Genomic DNA, 19135 nt, shown 5'->3' with positions numbered 1-19135 from the left:
GTGTTCTGACTGGCCTGAAGTGCCATATATAGCCCAGGCTGGCCTTGAACTCACAGCTGCCTTTCTGTCTCGGTAGCATGGAACTAACTGTCACCACACTCTGCCTCCCCTATCTTGATAAGCTGCCTCTGCTTCTACTGCAGTCAGCCACGTGTCCCTTGTGCAATTCTTTGCCCTAGGACAGAAGAGGCCTGGCCCTGAGAGTTCTCTGAACACAGATTCCAGGCCAGGCACTGCTAATCTTCCTTTCTGTGACACTCTGGGCTTCCTAGCTGTTTCTCTGACCACCAGGCCCAACTTAAAACACATGTTTTTTCCCTCCATCTCCATTCTTCCTGGTGAATGGTGGGATTTTTAACTTCCCTGCCCTGTGTGTGACCGCACCCCCACCCTGTCTGACTGCTAATAAAACTCTCCTTGTGCTTTCCAGGAGATTTTTAAATTCCCCCAAAGATATAACCCTAACTGTACCAACATTAGAGGCATCACAGCAATTAATACACGATTCACATATAAGCAGCTGGAGGGTATTCCCTGAGTCATCATTCCATGATGCAGTTTGTGTATTTTTCATTTTCATCTGCTAATGCACAGCTGACCCCATACCTTGACTACTGTGTGTAGTGCCAGGAGAAACATGGAGGTAGACATCTCTTCTGCTTACTGCCTGCACTTCCCTTGTACGGATGCGGGTCTCAATGGCAGCCCTAGCTGTAGCTCAGATCTCTATTCACTCTTTATTCACATTTTCCTCAAGAGTGTGAACAGCTTCTGTACCACTGCCAGCACTTGTCTTTGCATTGTTTGTATTGTCTCCTTAACTTCTTCTCAATTATATACAGTTAGACAGACAGACAGAAACACACACACACACACACACACACACACACACACACACACAACAGAGTAAAGAAAAATACACTGCTCACTGCACCAATGAAATCTAATTATTTTCCTTCAGAAGTTACCATGTTCTGGCCCTCAAACCCTAAGTTATTAAAAAAAATGGTTGTTGCAATTTTGAAACAATGGCTAAACAGTACAGATAAATGAGGGACCCTAATAGTAGAAGCAATCTAACTAATTCAGCAATTACTATATCCTAAACAATACAGGATTTTTTTTAAGTCCTTATAAACTGCTCAGAACAGAAACTATCTCTTCCCTTCTCCTCAAACTGCAGAGCTGAAGTTTGCCTGTGGGATTGTCTGAGTCAAAATTCTTCTGTTTCACAAAATACTACTCTGCCAATGTGATGGCTTTGAGACAAAACAAAATCTTCCAAGCAGTAAGCAAACAAAATGGACTAAGTTTATTGCCGAGGAAAAAGCAGAGGTGTCTGCATCCACTGGCTGTTTACGAAGCCAAGCAGCAGCAGGAGAGGAGGACAGCTGAGGAGAGGACTGCAGTCCCAGCTGTGCACAAGGAGAGGGATGGTGAGTGGCCGGGCTTATGGTCACATACAATTTTATTGGTACTAATATTGAACTCAGGCACATTTCTCTTCTTCAAACCTACCTTCATGTCCAAGACTACCAAAAGGAAGGTCTACAATTAGTATTTGTCGAATGAATCAAGTAGTAGGAGTTGACTCAGTGATTTAAAGAACCACCAGAAAAGGACAAGCAGACAGATGGAGCTACTGGAAAATGACAACTTGTCCCCTAAACACAACAACCCCGCCCTTGATTGCTCCGAAGACTGTCTTCAGTAAACCCAAAGCATTTGTCAGTCAGGAAGCCCACAGGCTGTGTTTGGTTAATTCGAGCTGGTAAGGATTTAAGTCAATAACTTACAGGAGAAAGCAAGAATTACCACTAAAGTCTGAGAAAAGGAAAATCTACCTTTTACTTGTGCCTCAGGGTTAAAGCACATTTCTCACTTTTAATTGCAAACACCATTAAGTACTCTGCAAAGATCCAGCTATCTTAAACAATTATCAGGCTCCGAGGTCACCAATTAGAACCCTGCAAGGATCTGAATTAAAAAAAGTTTTATGATTAGGTGGAGTAATGATCCACGAAAGAGATTAGTTCTGTTCAGACCACACTCATTATAAAACCCATTTCCTTTTGTGTGAAGATTCAATGTCTTTCTCATTTCTCCTGCTGGCATTATCACACGTGGAGATAGAAATATGACCGCACTAATAACATTCTATAACAACCATATCGCACAAGCATTTTACTCTCTATTACATTCGTATCTAATAATATTACAAATGAGCATTTTTCTATTGGCTAGATGGACAATAACACATACAGTGGCTGAATTCAAAATAAAATCAGAGCAGAACTTATCATCTCGTTAGCGCACATGGTTAGGTCAGGTCTATAATCTGTCCGAGGGTAAAGGCAAATAAACATTTGAAAAGAAGCTCGGGAGACTAAGTAGCACTTTTGTATGATGTTATCTGGAGAGGGAGCTTTTATTTAAAACTGAACTCTAAAGATAAAGATAACGATCCTCCGCTAGGACCAGATTCCAAAGGGAACATGCAGAGAGAGCAAAAAGGCACCAAGGGACCTTTAAGAGCTAATCCCTCTCCCGCCCCACCCTGCCCAACATACATAACCTTCCAACACACCTTAATGCTGCAAAGCACACTGGTGCCAAACACACATCATCCCACTCATCTAAGTCACCTGAAAATTACCGAAATATAAAATACGTAATAGCAAAACTGCAGTACAAACTGCATTCTGTCCCTCGGATTTGATTTAATAAATGTAACAGAAAGTTACCATACTTATGAAAAATCACTTAGCACATACTTTAATAGTCACAGCCTCGGAGGACACGGTCCACCTAGGTACAGATGTATACAGCTGTTGAGAATGAGCAGCCCCAACTGTATCCTAAAGCCGGAGAGAGCTCTCCCTTCTACTGGTCCTCCAGACACATGTTGTACACTGCCTGCCTCCACTGACAGCAGACAACCAGGCTGTCAAGTTAAAAGGTACAAATCTTCATATGCTAAACTGAGCTGTACATGAGGCTTGTCTGGGGATCTTACAAAGGAAACAGCATTGCCAGGGCAAAATGACACTCAATTAGTTTTCACTATGTCTTTCAGCCTTAAAGGATTTAGTTCCGTGAATGTCAACCCAGAGGTTTCACTTGCCAAATCTACTCTCAGGCTGAATGTGTGACTCACCCGTTACTTACAATGGCCTGTCTGGGCGAGTGATTCAGAACCAGAGTAAATACGGAGCTTTTAGTGCCCCAAGCTAACAGTGACTAACTGTGGCCTGTTGTCTGTTTGCTATGCTAAGTACAAACTGATGATCTATGAGCCAGGGACTAAGATAAACACCCCAAAACCAACAGGGCCCGGGACCCAAAGGTGTGCTTTTAGAGCAGGTGCCCTGTTCACCGCCTACAGCTGCTGGGTCACTAAAGCCAAAACACAAAGGCCAATGCACAATATAGCTGAGGTCTCACTATTTCATTAAGAGAGGAAAATGATTAGGGGGAAAAGCCTAAAAAGGTTCAACAGAACAGGCAAGAATAGGGGAGAGGGAGTCAGCAATGCCAAGATACTGAAATTGCTCCAAGGGCTTACAGTAAGTGTGCACAATCCAAGGAGATCAAGACTTACACAAGTACTGTTGATTAAGTACAAACAGTACGATGCGTGGGAGAATCAGGACTGAGAGGGAGAAGGGCATCAACTCCATTTACAGGCCTGCAGAGTCTAACATGTAACAGCACTTGGCTAATCTAGAAGGGGCTACTTTAAAATGTTTAAGTTCACCAAACGCCCAGGCTAGTACATCCTTTCAACACTGTTCTGGAAAGCGTCAATCATCTGACAGCAAGCTGGACATAAAGGTTCCTTTCAACCTTGAGATTTACACGCATTTTCACAGTCTGTCTCACTGACTAGCTCCTAGAGACTTAAAACTGAGCCATTCATCTTCGTAAGAAAAAAACCACCTCCTGTACTTGGAGCACAGAAAGCATGCATCAAAGGACACCTGTTGAGTTGATGAGAACCAATGAACAACCGTACTGCTCCGGGTAGCACGTGAGGCTTGATAACCAGTAAACAGTAGCCAAGATTGAGAGTAACAGAGGACAAGTCACTCCTCTCTGTTCCCCAAATAGACCAGTGACAGTTATTAAACAGGTATGTCTTAGTTCATACCTGTTGTGTCCGGCTAGCAAGGATGGAGAAGGCTGAAGTTACTGGGAAGCACTGAGCTCAGTGCAAAAATGGCTGACTCCCTTTGCCAGCAGGGCTTCTCTGACCTTGTCTAGAGAGCCCCAAACCCCTACACTGTCTACCTGAGGAATGTCACGCAGCCTTTAGGGAAGTTATAGATCCAACTCTCATTCAGCAAGCACCTGAGATTCCTGGAGTGCCTCCCCATGATACCTTCAGCCTTCTTCAGACAATGACCTTTGCCTACCCTCGATATTCCTACCTGCTCCCCAAGTTTTATATACACATAATTTACCTCAAATAAAATTGAGCTGCCTCTCTAAAAACTGGTCCAGGAGATAAGTCATTTCCATCATACTCACAGGCCGTCCAAAGCCCTGTTTGTCAATGCTGCTCCCTTAGCCCTCATGGGCCAGTGGCCAATGACTCTGGGGAGAAGGAAGGACCACATATACCCACCGAGCTGCGCCATGTTGCAGAACAGTGAGCAGTAAACCCTATCTTCTGGCTCCAGCTCAATCTGCCTTCCCATAACCATGTCTCCTCTACAGTGCTCATGGGTGAGGGACTGCAGAGGCTCCCTGGAACCTCTGGCATGGTGTTTGCCGTCTAATACTCCAGCCTGCTGACTCCTGGATGCTTTCCACTACCTGAAGAATTGTCCAAGGGGTTTATTAATCACGATCTAGCCAAGTAGATAGTATGCCAGTTGCTTCCGTTGAAAGGATCTACCAGAAAGGATTGGTTGGGTGTGTGAAGGCTCTGGGTGTGTGAAGCTGGAGAATACTGAAGCCACGGGGACTGCAGCAAGTTACGGGGACTGCAGCAAGTCATGGGGACTGCAGCAAGTCATGGCGACTGCAGCAAGTCATGGGGACTGCAGCAAGTCATGGCGACTGCAGCAAGTCATGGGGACTGCAGCAAGTCATGGGGACTGCAGCAAGTTACGGGGACTGCAGCAAGTCATGGCGACTGCAGCAAGTCGTGAGAACAAAAGGAAGTGATTTAAAGAGAATGTTCTGGAGCTGGAACCAAGACTCATTATTTGTTATCCTAGGATCTAGGAACAGCTCTCCAAGGGCAAGACTGAGTCCTCCGAGGAAAACAGTCATAGATTTCTAAGGGTGTGTAGGTATGGCCTGGAGAGTTTCAGGTCACCTGTAAATGCTGGGACTACAAATAAAATAGAAAGGAACACGCCCTCTGCTACCCAACAGTAAGAGTTGTCATTATTTGTGCGGTCGGGGTTAGGAGCAGGATGAAAGCAATCCAGTAAAACACAAATGAAGGAAAATAAAGGTAGCTGCATCCTAAGGCACAGGGAAACTCTGGAGAGAGCGGTCGGCTATCTAGGCTTATCCCAACTAGGGGTTACGCATTTTCAAACTGGCGCTATGCAGGAAAAGGAAGTGAATGAGATTTCTATAAGATCCCCCAAATGCATATGGTCTTTCAGCTAGCTAAAAAAACAGAGAACTTGAGGCTCCCTGCTCAACAACAAAGAGTAGCTCCAGCTGTAAGGCATCAGGGGCTTAATAAGGGACAAGGTCTGCCTGTGAAGTGAAGTGACAAGCGACTTCTATTTCGTTAATTCCGATCTTGGCTATTCTTTTCTGGTCATCAAGTCTCATTGTACTGACCTGAAGAAATCCCCGTCTGCTCTTCTCCGCCCAGCAGGCATCTTTTGAATGTATGAGCGCTGGTTTCCTCCTAGGCATTTTTGCCTTCCTACTGCTCTCATGACATCAAAGACCCGATTTGATTCTTCTAGCCCAATACTTCTTGAAAAGCCAAATAATTTCCTTTTATTTTTAAGATTTGTGACTTATCAATGGTAATGAGGTGCTAACGCAAAGGTCCAGCACATGTCCCTGTCACACAGGATATTTTTATGGCATCTCTAGAAGCTGCAGAGTCCTTTCCTGCTAAAGTCCTAAGCCTCGGCTATCTCCATCTTTGAAAGTGAAGTGCCGAGGGTAACCAGGAGACTGTCTTACTACTGTGTTGGGTCACTGCCCCTCCTACCCAGGATATATCATAACGGTCTCTATTGGTGTTCAAGAAAATACGATCTACGTAGTGACATAGATTAACATAGACGTTCTCTATGGAATGGAACCAGAATGAATATTCTTGAAGGCTAAATTCTAATTTCTGATTTCCCCCCGTGAAAGGCACAGGAAGAAAATATAATCTGAGACTACACCGCTGCAGGTGATGCTTACCCTGTGAAGTATACCTACCAGCTTCCTAGTGTGCAGAGCGCCAAGTACACGTCTATGAATATATAGCCATTCAACACATTATTCAGAGAGAAAATGTTTATCATCTCCAAAACATTTGCTATTCCAAGAACTAATTAAGTTTACAAACTGTGTTGTGACTAGCAGAAGGCAGTGGATGGATAAATCATATTGTTAATTATACTCCTGACAATGGAACTGTACTGCAGGTATCACATCCAAGCCCTGGGACCAGCCAAGTCCTTTAAACTCTAAGATCCCAAGCCTGGGAACAAATGAGGCCAAAACATGGGCAAAGCTGAATGTAAAATTAAGTTGTTTAGAGGAAAACGCAAAAACTAGCCCTAAGTGAATGCTTGACGGAGCTGTTTAGTCATCCGTTTTGCTTATATCGTCTCAGAACTGCCTATTAACCTACAGCCTCCAGATAAGCACAGCTATCTCTGTTTTGACACAAGCAATAAGCGAGCATACATTAATAATATGGAAAGAAGACTTTAATTTAGATGACTTAAGTATAAAAAAGTGGCTTCAAATTCCAAATTGGCTCTTAATACAAAAACAAGCCATCAGACAGGTGGCATCTAGTCACCTTCACTCTCAGGAATACTGCTGGCTTTAGAGTCCTGAAGACTAATGGTACCACACCTAGAAACCTACATAACCATCTCCACCTTTTGCACTCATGCTTCTCATGACCAAATGAAAATGCCAACATGATGTAGGAAATGCCTTTTTTGTTATGAGTTACTGGTCAGTACTGGAATGCCAGTGTTCTTGGCTGCCCCCAAGATGACGGTAAGACCCACTGCTGAAGATGTCACACACTTTGACTGTGGGATACAGAGAAACCAAGCTGGAACTGATCTCAAAGCTCCCTCATCATTGCAGGGAGATCTCTAGGCTGCTAAGGGAGAAAAGATAGCACTGGTTTATGCAGCTCTGGACCTTGCATTTTATGACACCACTATGCCACAGTGGTGTAACAGGAACACATCTGTTGTCAAGGCAACCTACTGCTTTCTAGATCAGAGCCCTGCACTAGAGTTAGGAATACATACCTGATACTGTAATCCTGGTCAAAAATCCATAGCTGGGAAGATCACGGACCCTACAGGCTACCTATTACTACTGCTATTCTGCTGAATGCTTGTGTTGTACAAGTGCCTTTTAAACATTTATGCTTTATACACATAGATTAGTGCTGCTGTTGGCCTTGATGAAAAAGCTTCTATTTACAGCAAATACAGGTAAAGGGAGAGGCTGCTCAGGGTGCCAAGAATCGGTGACTGCTGTGTGCTCAGTCCTAAGCTGGACATCCATATTACAACCCCTAATGCCCAGGAACCATAAAAGCAAAGGAAAAACTGTAAGAGTCAGACGATAGTGAAGAGGGCTATGGACTCTACTTCCTGGATACGCCTACGACATTGCAATCCAGGTCTCCCAGAAGCTCTGGGAAGAGCAGATTGGGGTCTAATGAAGTCCTATCTCTACCTGGGGCACTACTGGCTGTTAATGGATGCAGGAAGGAAGGGGAGTCATCGCCATCTTTATTTGCATAGTGACTAGAGAGCCCACCAAACTCCAGTGAACAGATCCGCACCCATTGTCTTGCCGATGTCCACGGTAAAACCCAGTGGGTCCAAAACCAAAGCTTAAACATCCCCGTGTGGGAAAGGGACTTCTAGGAAAAGAGGGGGGCTGACAGACTGTAGATAGAAGAGGGTGTCTGAAAGCAGTCAGCATGCATTACATACACACAACTATCAAAATCAAATTTAAAAATGTAAGGTACAGGTAAGAGGGCATAGTATCTAGTGTCTAATGATAAAACTGAAAGGTGGGGCAAGTTATAGACAGATGGGAAGGCCCACCAATGTTTAGCCTAAACATTCTTCTATAGTATGGCTTAGGATATCTAGGGAGGTACTTGTCTAGGTGGAGAAAGGGGGTTTTGAGATCCTCTACAACTCATGAAATCATTAACCACTGAAACGGTCTAAGGACATTCTGCACGTTTGAGATGTGCTTGTACGGACTGCAGTGAAGAATTCATACATTCCGTGTTTGAATACTAACTATAAGGCTGCAGAGGACGAAAGACTACAGGGTGAGAAGGCCACCAAACAGTACCACAGCGTGTGTGTCTGTGACTACAAGCTTGCTTTAGAGATAGGCAGACTGAGGTTAAAGAGGACAGGGAAGAAATTTTCATTACATGCAGTGACAGTTTTGGCATTTTGGTTTCTTAAAAGAAAAAAAAAGATAAGAATGTGCTTTCATTTTAATCCCAGGTGTGGGGATCTGGAGCTGTGTAAGACTGTCTCTGGCAGCGGGTGATAGTCTCTGTGATTATATGACATTTGGAACTCTGGGGACTTTTCAGAGGGTATATAAATGATACCCAGCCCCCACAGGTAGGTGGGTTATTGGTCTCCAGTTAAGTAGTGCACAAAGAAGAAATTAGATATCCTGAAGCCTAAGATCAAACTTGCCCAAGGAATTTGACCCTTGCCCCTAGTCAACAGGAAGTAGTTAGTCTAAAGACGAAGTTGCCCTCTTTACTTTCTATCCCTTTTGCTCTCCTACCTAGTGTTAGAGGGTTGAAGTCTGGAAAAGGGGTGGAGAAGGGTGGAAAAAGAAGAACCCACAAAATGGCAAAGACTGGAGCAAAAGGGGGAAGAGCACCTAGGCTGGGTTGGGTGTGATGGCGCGTGCCTGTAATTTCTCTGCTCAGCAGGCTGATGTGAGGATGGCTTCCACAGGAGCCTGTCTCAGAAGAGCCACCAGCAACAGATCAAAACCAAGAGCTCTTCCACACTGTCCCCCTTCAACTTTCTCACAGGAGCAAACAGCAATATGCACTTTGTTGAGCCACAGAGGCTGTGCCTATCTGAGGGAATCAGCCACACCTTGAATCCTACCTTGAACCTTCACTACTGCTAAACTCCGAGACCCCTCCCTCTAAAGTCTATCAAGGTCAGGTATCCTTTTTCTCAAACAGCTGTTGTAGAATCTCCTATCCCAGCTTCTCCTACTATGGCTACTTTGGTGATTGGAGGACCTGATCCACTTCAGAGCAGTTCCCTACTGAACCTGGAAATTTATTATTTAAAAGGTATTTTTGGACAACTGATAACACAATTATAAATCTTTCTGTTTGGTGGGTTAAGAACATATTTCTTCCTCTCAACTCTGTTGGCTCTACTACTTCTTTCAAATGCATTCAGCACTTCAGGAAATGGTTTCCACAGCTCAGCATCATCACACTAAAGAAACAACTGCCTAACACAAGCTTCCCCAGGTGACTGGGGCTTTCCAATGTGCAGGCCAAGGCTTATGCCTTTATGGATTCTGGATTCGACACTACCATGTTCAAAGGCCCTACATTTTAAGAAAAACACCTATAGAATGAAAGACAAAGAGTCCAGAATCAACCAGCTTTGCTTTTGTTGTATAAATTAAATGCCTGTTCAGCCATAACTGCCAGACGTAGCTGAAGGGCAGAAGGCAGTGAGAAGCCATCTTTACTGAGCACCTACTGAAGAGAAGACAAACATTTCAACTATGCTAACACACAGGCTCAATTAACCTTGAAGGTGACAAAGAAAGAGTGGCCCTTTCTTGCTCATCAGGGCTCTGCATCTTCCCAATGAAAGCTTTTGATCAGGGCCGTGGCTACCACATTCAGTGAGAATGTCTAATCCAAGCATGATAAACTTACTCCAAGTTTCTACTACTGCCCAGCTGACCATTTGACTCATCCTTCAAAGCCACTTACCGTGTGTGCCTTGTAATATTTCTGGTAATCTGGAAGATCTGCCTTAGACAGCAAGTTCTGGTAGACATTAGTGAAGCAAGCACTGAATACTGATCACAACGGCACCTTAAGCAATCCTAAGATGTGCAATCCTTTTCCATTTCAGCCACGAACTAGCTAAGTGACCTCGCTACGGTTCACTCTTCATCCCTAGGCATTGATGAGCATCCTGGCTCTATCTATGAGGACGAGCCCATAGTTCCCTGAAAGCTGCCTCCTGAAAAGAGGGCAGGTGGGTGTGTGCCCTCTGCCCAGACACCTGCTTTTCTTTCTTTTTTTTTTCTTTTCTTTTCTTTTTTTTGGAGCTGGGGACCAAACCCAGGGCCTTGCGCTTGCTAGGCAAGCGCTCTACCACTGAGCTAAATCCCCAACCCCGACAGCTGCTTTTCTAGGAGACCTCCTCAGCTTCAAACCTTTTCCTTAATCTTCTATCAACCTCAGACCTCTTGGCCTGCTAATGAATGAAGTTCTAGCTTATGTAACCAATGCAAACCACTTCAGGAAACAGAGGAAGGACCACGAGAGAGGCTCAGAGAAAGCAGATATCCTCCACATAGTAAGCATCCATTTATTTAGCAGATGTAGCCAAACTGCCAGATCTTGGCAAATATGGCCTCACAGTGACTGAGCGTCCCAGAATGGCCTCTGTACTCTCTGCCCACCTCTTCTGGAATTGGCAGGCTTAAGACTGATCACTGATGTGACATTTCTGTCCTCAGCAGCACACCACCTATAGTCACGTCAGATGCTATTATCTCAAAAAGTACAAAAATGGTTTTCTGTAAAAAAGTAATATTAAAATCCCAAAGGTTAACCTTAGCTGCTAAAAACTACTAACGGTAGGCTTTATCTTAAATGCAACAAAACAATTTTTTTTCTATTTCATTTCAATTTAGGGTTAGCAGAGGGGATAAGGACTCCATAAAAGGGATTTTTTTTTTCATTTCTACATAATAAAAAAGTCTCTTTGATCAAATAAAAATCCACAGCAACTGTCTCTCCTCCTGGCAAGGTTAAATCTCAGAAAGATAAAGTAAATAAGATAAATGTGTTGAAAACACTCTGATGTTTCCAGAGTGGAAATTAAGGACATCAAAACAATTGCAATAAAAGGAGGAACGGAGATGTGCAGGTGATAAGCCCTAACCAAAGTGTGGCCTGCCAGCTATACTACATCTGAGGGGAGACGGAGACGGAGACGGAGACGGAGACGGAGACGGAGACGGAGACGGAGACGGAGACGGAGAGGGAGAGGGGAAGAGGGAGAGGGAGAGGGGGAGGGAGAGGGAGAGGGGGAGGGACAGGGAGAGAGACAGATTATACTGAGAGCAACCTTCAGGTGGAAAGAGTCTGTAACTTCACTTCACGGGATAAAAACAGCACAGAGCCCAGCAGTTGTAATGCATTAGCATGTGTTGGAAAAGTTGGTATAGGAGCAGATAAGATGCAGTTTAAGTCTCAGCCCCTCAGCTGCCCCACGGCTCTTGCCAAGTTACTTAAACCCTGCCTCCCTCTTTAGCAATACGAGTGTAGATGATAATGTGCAAACCACTGTAATGATCTGAAACAGGAGCTGATACACGCGAGCCATAGCAGGTATTACTGATTATTACGGTCTTGACATTTCATGTATGCTCTTTGAAGTAACACACTAAGAAACAAGGGGGCAAGAAGGCCCTGAACAAGCCTACACATCTCAACCACAACTGCGACACACAAGTTGCCTTCTAACCTCTTCTCCTTTCTCATCTGATGCCAGCCCTCTAGGACCAGTAACCAAACGGCCTGTGTTTGTGGAGTCAGAGAAATCCCTTACCCAGTCAGTTTCAAGAGAACAGTGGGCAGAACCAGTGCAATAGACACCACTTAGCACCCACCTACTCACTTACACGCACACACCCTCAGGTACACACACACTTGAATGCACACACACTGGCATGTACACACACAGGCACACATTCACACACACTCACAGGTACACATTCACATGCCCACACAGGCACAAACACATTCACACACTCACGTGTACACACACACACACACACACACACACAGTGATAGTTAAACGCTACTACAAGTTCTGTCTAGACAGCGGCCCTAGACTGATCTGGGCAGGATGCACCAGGATGTATTTGCTCACTTTCTCTCTCTCACATGAGCTGGACAGCAGGTTTACGTCTTAATCCCCGTCCTCCGCTTCTCACTGAGTACATGAGTGCCCTATGAGCACTTAGTTATGAACCTTATAAGGCAATGAAGCTGTGACCATCAGCTGGCAGCCATGTTTACATGCCTACTTACTACACGCCTGGCAAGGCTGGAGCTAAGAGGCTGCAGAGTCCTCCCAGAGACGAGACATAGTTTGTACCACATAACTTAAAGTAGGGAAGTCAGACATTGAGAGACAATTATAGTGAAGGGCAATCAGTGTTGTGAGCTCAGGTACACTGAGCTACAAACACATCATCAGATGGGCTTCTTAACAGTTCACTTCCGTGTTAAAGGAGGAGACAGAAATCTGTGAGGTGCTGCCAGGCTTTCAACACAAGAGCTTGACCTGAGCAGGCCTGGGTGCAGGATTAGGACAGCTCTGGAGGCCTCTGCTAAGGGGTACCTTAGTGATGACTAAAATTGTTTCTAGTTTCCCCAAAGAAAGTCTGATGGACTGTCAGGGAGAATTCCTGAAAAGAAGCTGTGTCTCCAAAGACTGGCTGACTGATTAGAACCACAGGGATGTGGAGAAGTTGGGATGTTTCAGGTCTGGAGGCCAATTACCTTATCTTGGGCTAGCTTTAGCCCCTAAATAGCCATTCCTCACCCTCCTCTGTGGCAGAACTAATGCCCCATGACTAATACATAAAACCGTTTGGCACCTATTAACTTAGCAGATCTCTTAGTTTCCACCAACCCAAAAGCTAGTAAGTATATCAGGAGCATCCGAGTCCACAGGGCAGCCCCTCCCCCTCCATCTTGCTGTCATCACCTCTCTGATGTACCTACCAATGGATTTTAAACATACCTTGACCTGACATTTTCTTAGTTGTGTTAAACTATAAAACTTCATGAAAGTGCCTTCTTGTTGGAGCACAGAATTTGTAGTAAACCACATCAGTGTTCCTGGGCCATGACCACTTAAGTGTGGCTCTAGAATAAATCTCATCTTCTCTTTACGACAGGGACTAGGTTTTGGCTCTGACAGGATCCAGGCTTCAGTCCCTCACAGCAGCACAATACAGGGTGTTTGTCTGTGTTTGTGCCATCTGAAGCTGCCTTTCCTGTCATATGCAGCCTGCTCTTAGGATTCAAATCACTGAGTCCCCACAGGCAGCATGACGGATGGGGAGGACGTAACACCACCACACTAGGAAACTCAGTGCAGAGGGCAGGACACAAGATGGTGACCCTGCTATCAGCAGAATGATATATTTTGGGGAGTCAGATGGAATAGCACAAAAGGAATTTCCAGCTTCTACCTTTATGACCTCAAATATGCAACTTGCTCATTTGATTATCATTTTCTCCATTTTTAAAGTGGAGAACAAATAATCTGCATGTGTACTAAGTGTTGACCTAGCATGTGCAAACCTCCAGGATTACTGAGAAAAAAAGAGAAGCAGTGGTGGTTTCCTTTTTTTTTTCTTTAATTTATTTACATTCCAGCCATTGCCCAAGTCCCCCTCACACAGTCTCTCACCTCATTCCTCTTCCCCACTTGCCTCCAAGAGTGTACCCCCCTCCCCGACTCTCTAGCATCCCCCTGCCCTGGGGCCTCAAGTCTCTCCCCCCAACCTGGGATCTACCTCATGGGGGTGTGGGCACCATGGCCTGACACTATTACTGATGCTATGATGTGCTTACAGACAGGTTGAGTGAGGATACTTACTGGACTGGTTACTGACAGGAGAGCTCACTGCTTAAGAGCACCTGCTGAGCAGACACTGATGGGCGGGTGCTGGTGAACAGCTGTTACTTGAATAGCAACACTAAAATGCCTTCTTCATTTGGCTGCTTACTTTATGGGTTCTTAAGTCTCCCTGTGGCTCACTCCTCCAGCCTAGACAAAGAGCTTTCAGGAATGTCACTTCTGATTGGCGAGAGATGTGGTGTTAAAAGACAGTAAGTTTGAATGCATGCAGAAAGCAAACCTTCACAGCCCCCAGAAGCCTTGACAGCACCCTCAAAAACTCATGACAAAGAAGAGAAAAGGCAGAGGATCTCTGAGTTTGAAGCCAGTCTGGTGTACAGAGTGAGTTCCAGGACAGCTAGGACTATAAAGAGAGAGCCTGTCTCAATAATAATAGGGTTTCAAAAAAGAAACAAAACAAGATGATGATGATGATGATGATGATGATGATGATTGATGATTTAAATGAAAAGGCAAAGCTGCTGAGGTCATAGACAACACCTTCTTGTAAGAAACCCCCTTCTTTTGTTTTTAATTTTATATTTTTACCTTTATTGTATGAATGCTTTGCTTTGCATGCATGTCTATTCACCATGTGTGTGCCCTCTCTTGCAGAGGTCAGATAGGGTGTCAGACCCCCTAGAATACTAAGGTCTCTAGTCAAGCTTGTGGGTCGACAGCTGAGCTGACTCTGAAGGCCCAAGAGGTGCTCAGAGCCACAGAAGGAGTCAGCATCCAAACCCAACAGCACCTGCACTCCAAAGGGCAGTCATTGCTAATTCCTGAACCCCACTTTGCACTCATCATGGTCTGAACAGTGATGGTGGTCCTAATCTTTCTGTTACTCCCCCAGGAGACAGCACCTGGATGCTCTTCCGTCTAGACTCACTTTAGAGCCCCAACAGCAGGGAGCAAATGAAGAAACACAGAACTGTGCTGTGATGTAGTGCCAGTCACAGCAAAGCTTCTGATGGCAATGACTGCCACAATGTCAGCCAATGAGCTCCTACCTAGAGAGCATGTATGTAGCAGCCTGGTCCGTGAAGTGCTGCTGGGAACAAGCCCAACTGGTCTGACAGCCACAAGGAATCCAAGGAAGAATCTCTAGGGCAGAACCCATTCACCACAGAACTATGTGAGATAACACACAGGGTTCTGAGCCACTTAGATTGGGGTGGTTTATTATTTAGAAACAGACAACATTAGTATCATGGCATGTGGAGTTTAAGTAAAGAATGACTTGAATCTCCAGGTTCTACCCGAACCTTGATACTTACACAGAGAGAGTCTGCTCAGGAGCTCTCCTCATCTCCAATTCACCATCTTACCAGGATCCATTCACTTACCCACTCCTCTGTGTCTATACCATCTACCTGCGCACACACATGCACACATACACACATTCACACGAACACATTCACACGCACGCACAGGCTTGCTGTTTATGTAGAAGACTGGAATTTGATTCTCAGCACCCATGTGAGGTGGCTCACAACTGCCTAAGTTCCAGCAGCTCCAGAGGATCAGATGCCCTCTTCCAGCCTCCACAGGTACCCACACATCCAGAGACAGAGAGAGAGAGAGAGAGAGAGAGAGAGAGAGAGAGAGAGAGAGAGAGGGAGAGGGAGAGGGAGAGAGAGAGAGAGAGAGAGAGAGAGATCTCAACAAAGGGTATGGTGAATCACACCTTTAATCCCAGCACTTGGAAGGCTTAAGAGGAATGACCATAAATTCAAGGCCAGCCTATTCTACATAGTAAACTCCAGGCCAACTTAAGCTGCGTAGACCCTAATTTGAAAAATGAAAAATAAAAAATAAAAAAGAGAAGACAAAAATGAAGATTTCTATTCAATAAAAAGAATAAATGCATAATTATTAACATCAGGTAAAGAATGCCAGCACCCATCTTATGTTAATTTAGAAAAGAAAAAAGAATGTTGTCATACCAATAAATTTGATAATTCAGCTCAGACAGCAAATGGCACAAACCCCACAAATTGTCAAAAGCTACTCAAGAAGTAAGAGATGCATGGAGAGCTACTGTTAACATAAGGCTATGGTCACGATCAAGCACTCTGGAAAAGTTGAGGCCTACAGGCCTACATGGGTGATTCTACCAATCCTAGAAGGGAGAACACTATCAATTCGACACAGACTATCACAAAACAGAGAGAAAACACAAATGAAAAGCCCATTTTATAAGTCTGGTACAAAAACCTGTTAAACCTTTTCTTCAAAAAGGAGAAAGGAAAGAAAGAAAGAAAGAAAGAAAGAAAGAAAGAAAGAAAGAAAGAAAGAAAGAAAGAGAGAGAAAGAGAGAAAGAAAGAGAGAAAGAGAAAGAGAGAGAAAGAAAGAAAGAAAGAAAGAGAGAAAGAGAGAGAGAGAGAGAGAGAAAGAGAGAGAGAAGGAAGGAAGGAAGGAAGGAAGGAAGGAAGGAAGGAAGGAAGGAAGGAGAGAGAAAAAAAACCCTTCAAGCTTATACCTATCCACCTAATTAGTCCTTACGATTTTGGATGAAAAGGTACCACACAGATATCAAAAGAATCTTAGGAGATCTAAATACATGAGTTCAGAGCATGGAGCACTTCAGGGAGGTAACAAGGTTTAACATTTGAAAACAGCTCTACAGGGCTCACTATATTTAAATGACTAAAAAGGACAACCATGAGGATCTAAGCCAATGTAGAACGCAGGAACTTGTACATGCTGTGAAGCATCTTACAACTGAGCTACACTTAACTAGTGTTTGCTACAGATCCGAGGGCACTTCAATGTAGGAGAGTCCATGACACAGTGCTCCCACACTTAGACACACACTGACAACCTTGACCCTGATCATACACAAGAACCACCCTGAAGTGGAAAAATGATCTTACACTCCTTCCTGCTGTAAGTTTTCTTCACTACATCATAGCTCTTACCATAGAGCTCTCTCTGAGTACATTAGCTCTGGGGATACATGAGTAGAGTATCTGAAGTGCAGTCTAAGGAAATGTAAAATGGATTTTACTTTAAGACTCATAAAGTTCAGCACAAAACTACAAATTGGAGTAAGTGCTGCCCACCCCACAGGCTGTGCTGTTCACCCGGACACCCGATCACACAGAAGGTCTATGCATTGGAAGAGGCCTTCTCTTCTCATGAACGCTTATCAACTCTCTCTCAGATAGTTTTCTTGAGACAATTTTCTTCTATGGCATCCAGAAACACTGTATGCTGGCTTCTTTCAGTCACAAAGAGTGCTGTGTCAATGTCTGTGCAAGGGGTGACATTCAGTAACATCCACAGTGGCTCCAGCTCCAGCAAGGTCATTCTTAGGTGAAGCCTGCTTTCTGCTTTGGAAGCTCAAAGCATCTGGAAGTGACAAATAAAATTAGCTCTGCGTGCTTTGGTGCCACTGTGTGGTGTCTGCTAAAGGAACCGAAGTTTAACCTACGAACAGAATCAGTTCAAAATGTCAACGCAGGAAAAGGCTCGAAAAGCACCGTCCCCTTCGTCATGCTCACCCTCACCCTCAGGATCCTCCTCATCTTTACTTCAGAAACCTCCATTCTGGCCGGCAGGCCTGTCCTGCCTGAGGGTCTGTGAGGCCTCCAGAGCTTCACACTTTGGCCCACACACAGTTCCTGTTTTATGGATCCACTTCTCCAGCTATCAACCATCGCCACGGTCCAAGATAACCTCTGTTGCCCAGACCTTGGTCTTGCATATATGACAAAAGCGCCTTTAGTGCACAAAATGGATCTCCCCACTCTCTCTCTCTCTGAGCCGGACACAAACACATGCATGCATGAGCACAATTAGAAAAGAAACCGAAATCCCAAGATTAAAAACCCCAGGATGCTGAGTTAAATGTGTTAGCAACTTACAGGTGCACACAGCAGTCTCACCTGCCAGAGAAGCTGTGTCGCCCTGTACCTGGCTGGCTAGTCAAACCCCAGTCTCTGTTCTGCCAGCCAACCCTTCTTTAATTATTTTATAAAAATGAGAAAATGATCTTATAAATCCTATTATGGACAGAAGCCTCAAAAACAAGAAATTTTTTTTAAAATCCAAAGAGAAGTCCCTATGAGGGCTGGGGGTGGGGGCAGGGGCAAGGAGGTTGTAAACATCATCCCACACTAGAAATCCACATTTTCTGTATTATTTAGTCATGCAGACATGTAGAGATCAGCCTAGAAACTAAGGAAAAACAGAATAAATAACCTTTCCTTAAGTATTTATGAGAACCAAAATATTTGGTCTCCTAATCTCTTTCCGGTTCCCAACCACATTTCACAGAGCTGTGGCATGGCAGACTGCTGCTATACATCCAGTGCTGACAGAAAAGCTCAGTGACTCACTCTCTAGGAGTGTTGCTAGAAATAATTTGACTCAGAACATGGGTTATGATCTTTCTGTAACAGTAGGAGACCGTGTTTGAACAGCCATATGGTTTCTTCAGAGGACAGCTACAATGTGTATGTCAATGTTATGTTTCTGGTCCAATAAAACTTTATTTGTGTTCACTGTAATTGAAGTTCTATGTAAATTTGAATGTCGAGTAATATTTTTAAGGCAGACATGACAACACATGTCTACAGTTCCAGTACTCAAAGGAGCTGAAGGAGGAGGATCAAGAGCTTCAAGGTAACCTGCTTTATGTAGTCATATCTTGTGTGTGTGTGTGTGTGTGTGTGTGTGTGTGTGTGTGTGAGAGAGAGAGAGAGAGAGAGAGAGAGAGAGAGAGGGAGAGGGGGGGGGGAGAGAGAGAGAGAGAGAGAGAGAGAGAAGCAGACACAGACTGACTGACAGTACCATCAACCAACCTGGTAAACTGACATTTCTAGAATCCTCACGACCAAAGCAATACATAGTGTTTTCATAGCATCAAGCGCAGTCACCAAAGCAAAGAATGCCTGAGCCATGCAGAAATCCTAGGCAGACTCAAAACACTGACCTCATACAAAGCATTGTCTGTGACCTCATTGGAATTAAACTATAAGTCCATAGTGAA

The 19135-nt window shown here is 44.4% G+C and overlaps 1 protein-coding gene across 6 annotated transcripts in view; it reads right to left on the bottom strand.

The window, feature by feature from the left end:
• Khdrbs3 (KH RNA binding domain containing, signal transduction associated 3) overlaps positions 1-19135 on the bottom strand; it is a 157918-nt gene that overhangs the window by 108843 nt on the left and 29940 nt on the right. The window contains exon 1 of one of the 6 annotated variants that reach the window (XM_063264202.1): positions 18948-19074. The exons of 4 other annotated variants lie outside the window; for them this stretch is intronic. In XM_063264202.1, the coding sequence (XP_063120272.1) occupies positions 18948-18993 (46 nt within the window). In that variant the 5' untranslated portion in view covers positions 18994-19074. Of the gene's footprint in view, positions 1-13253; positions 13282-18947; positions 19075-19135 lie in introns of those variants that run through there. One more of the 6 variants, XM_063264203.1, reaches the window with a different exon arrangement.

Source organism: Rattus norvegicus, chromosome 7, assembly GCF_036323735.1.
Source record: "Rattus norvegicus strain BN/NHsdMcwi chromosome 7, GRCr8, whole genome shotgun sequence".
Taxonomy (NCBI): Eukaryota; Metazoa; Chordata; class Mammalia; order Rodentia; family Muridae; genus Rattus; species Rattus norvegicus.
Note: the sequence above shows the minus strand (reverse complement) of the source record. Positions and strands in the feature narration are given on the sequence as shown.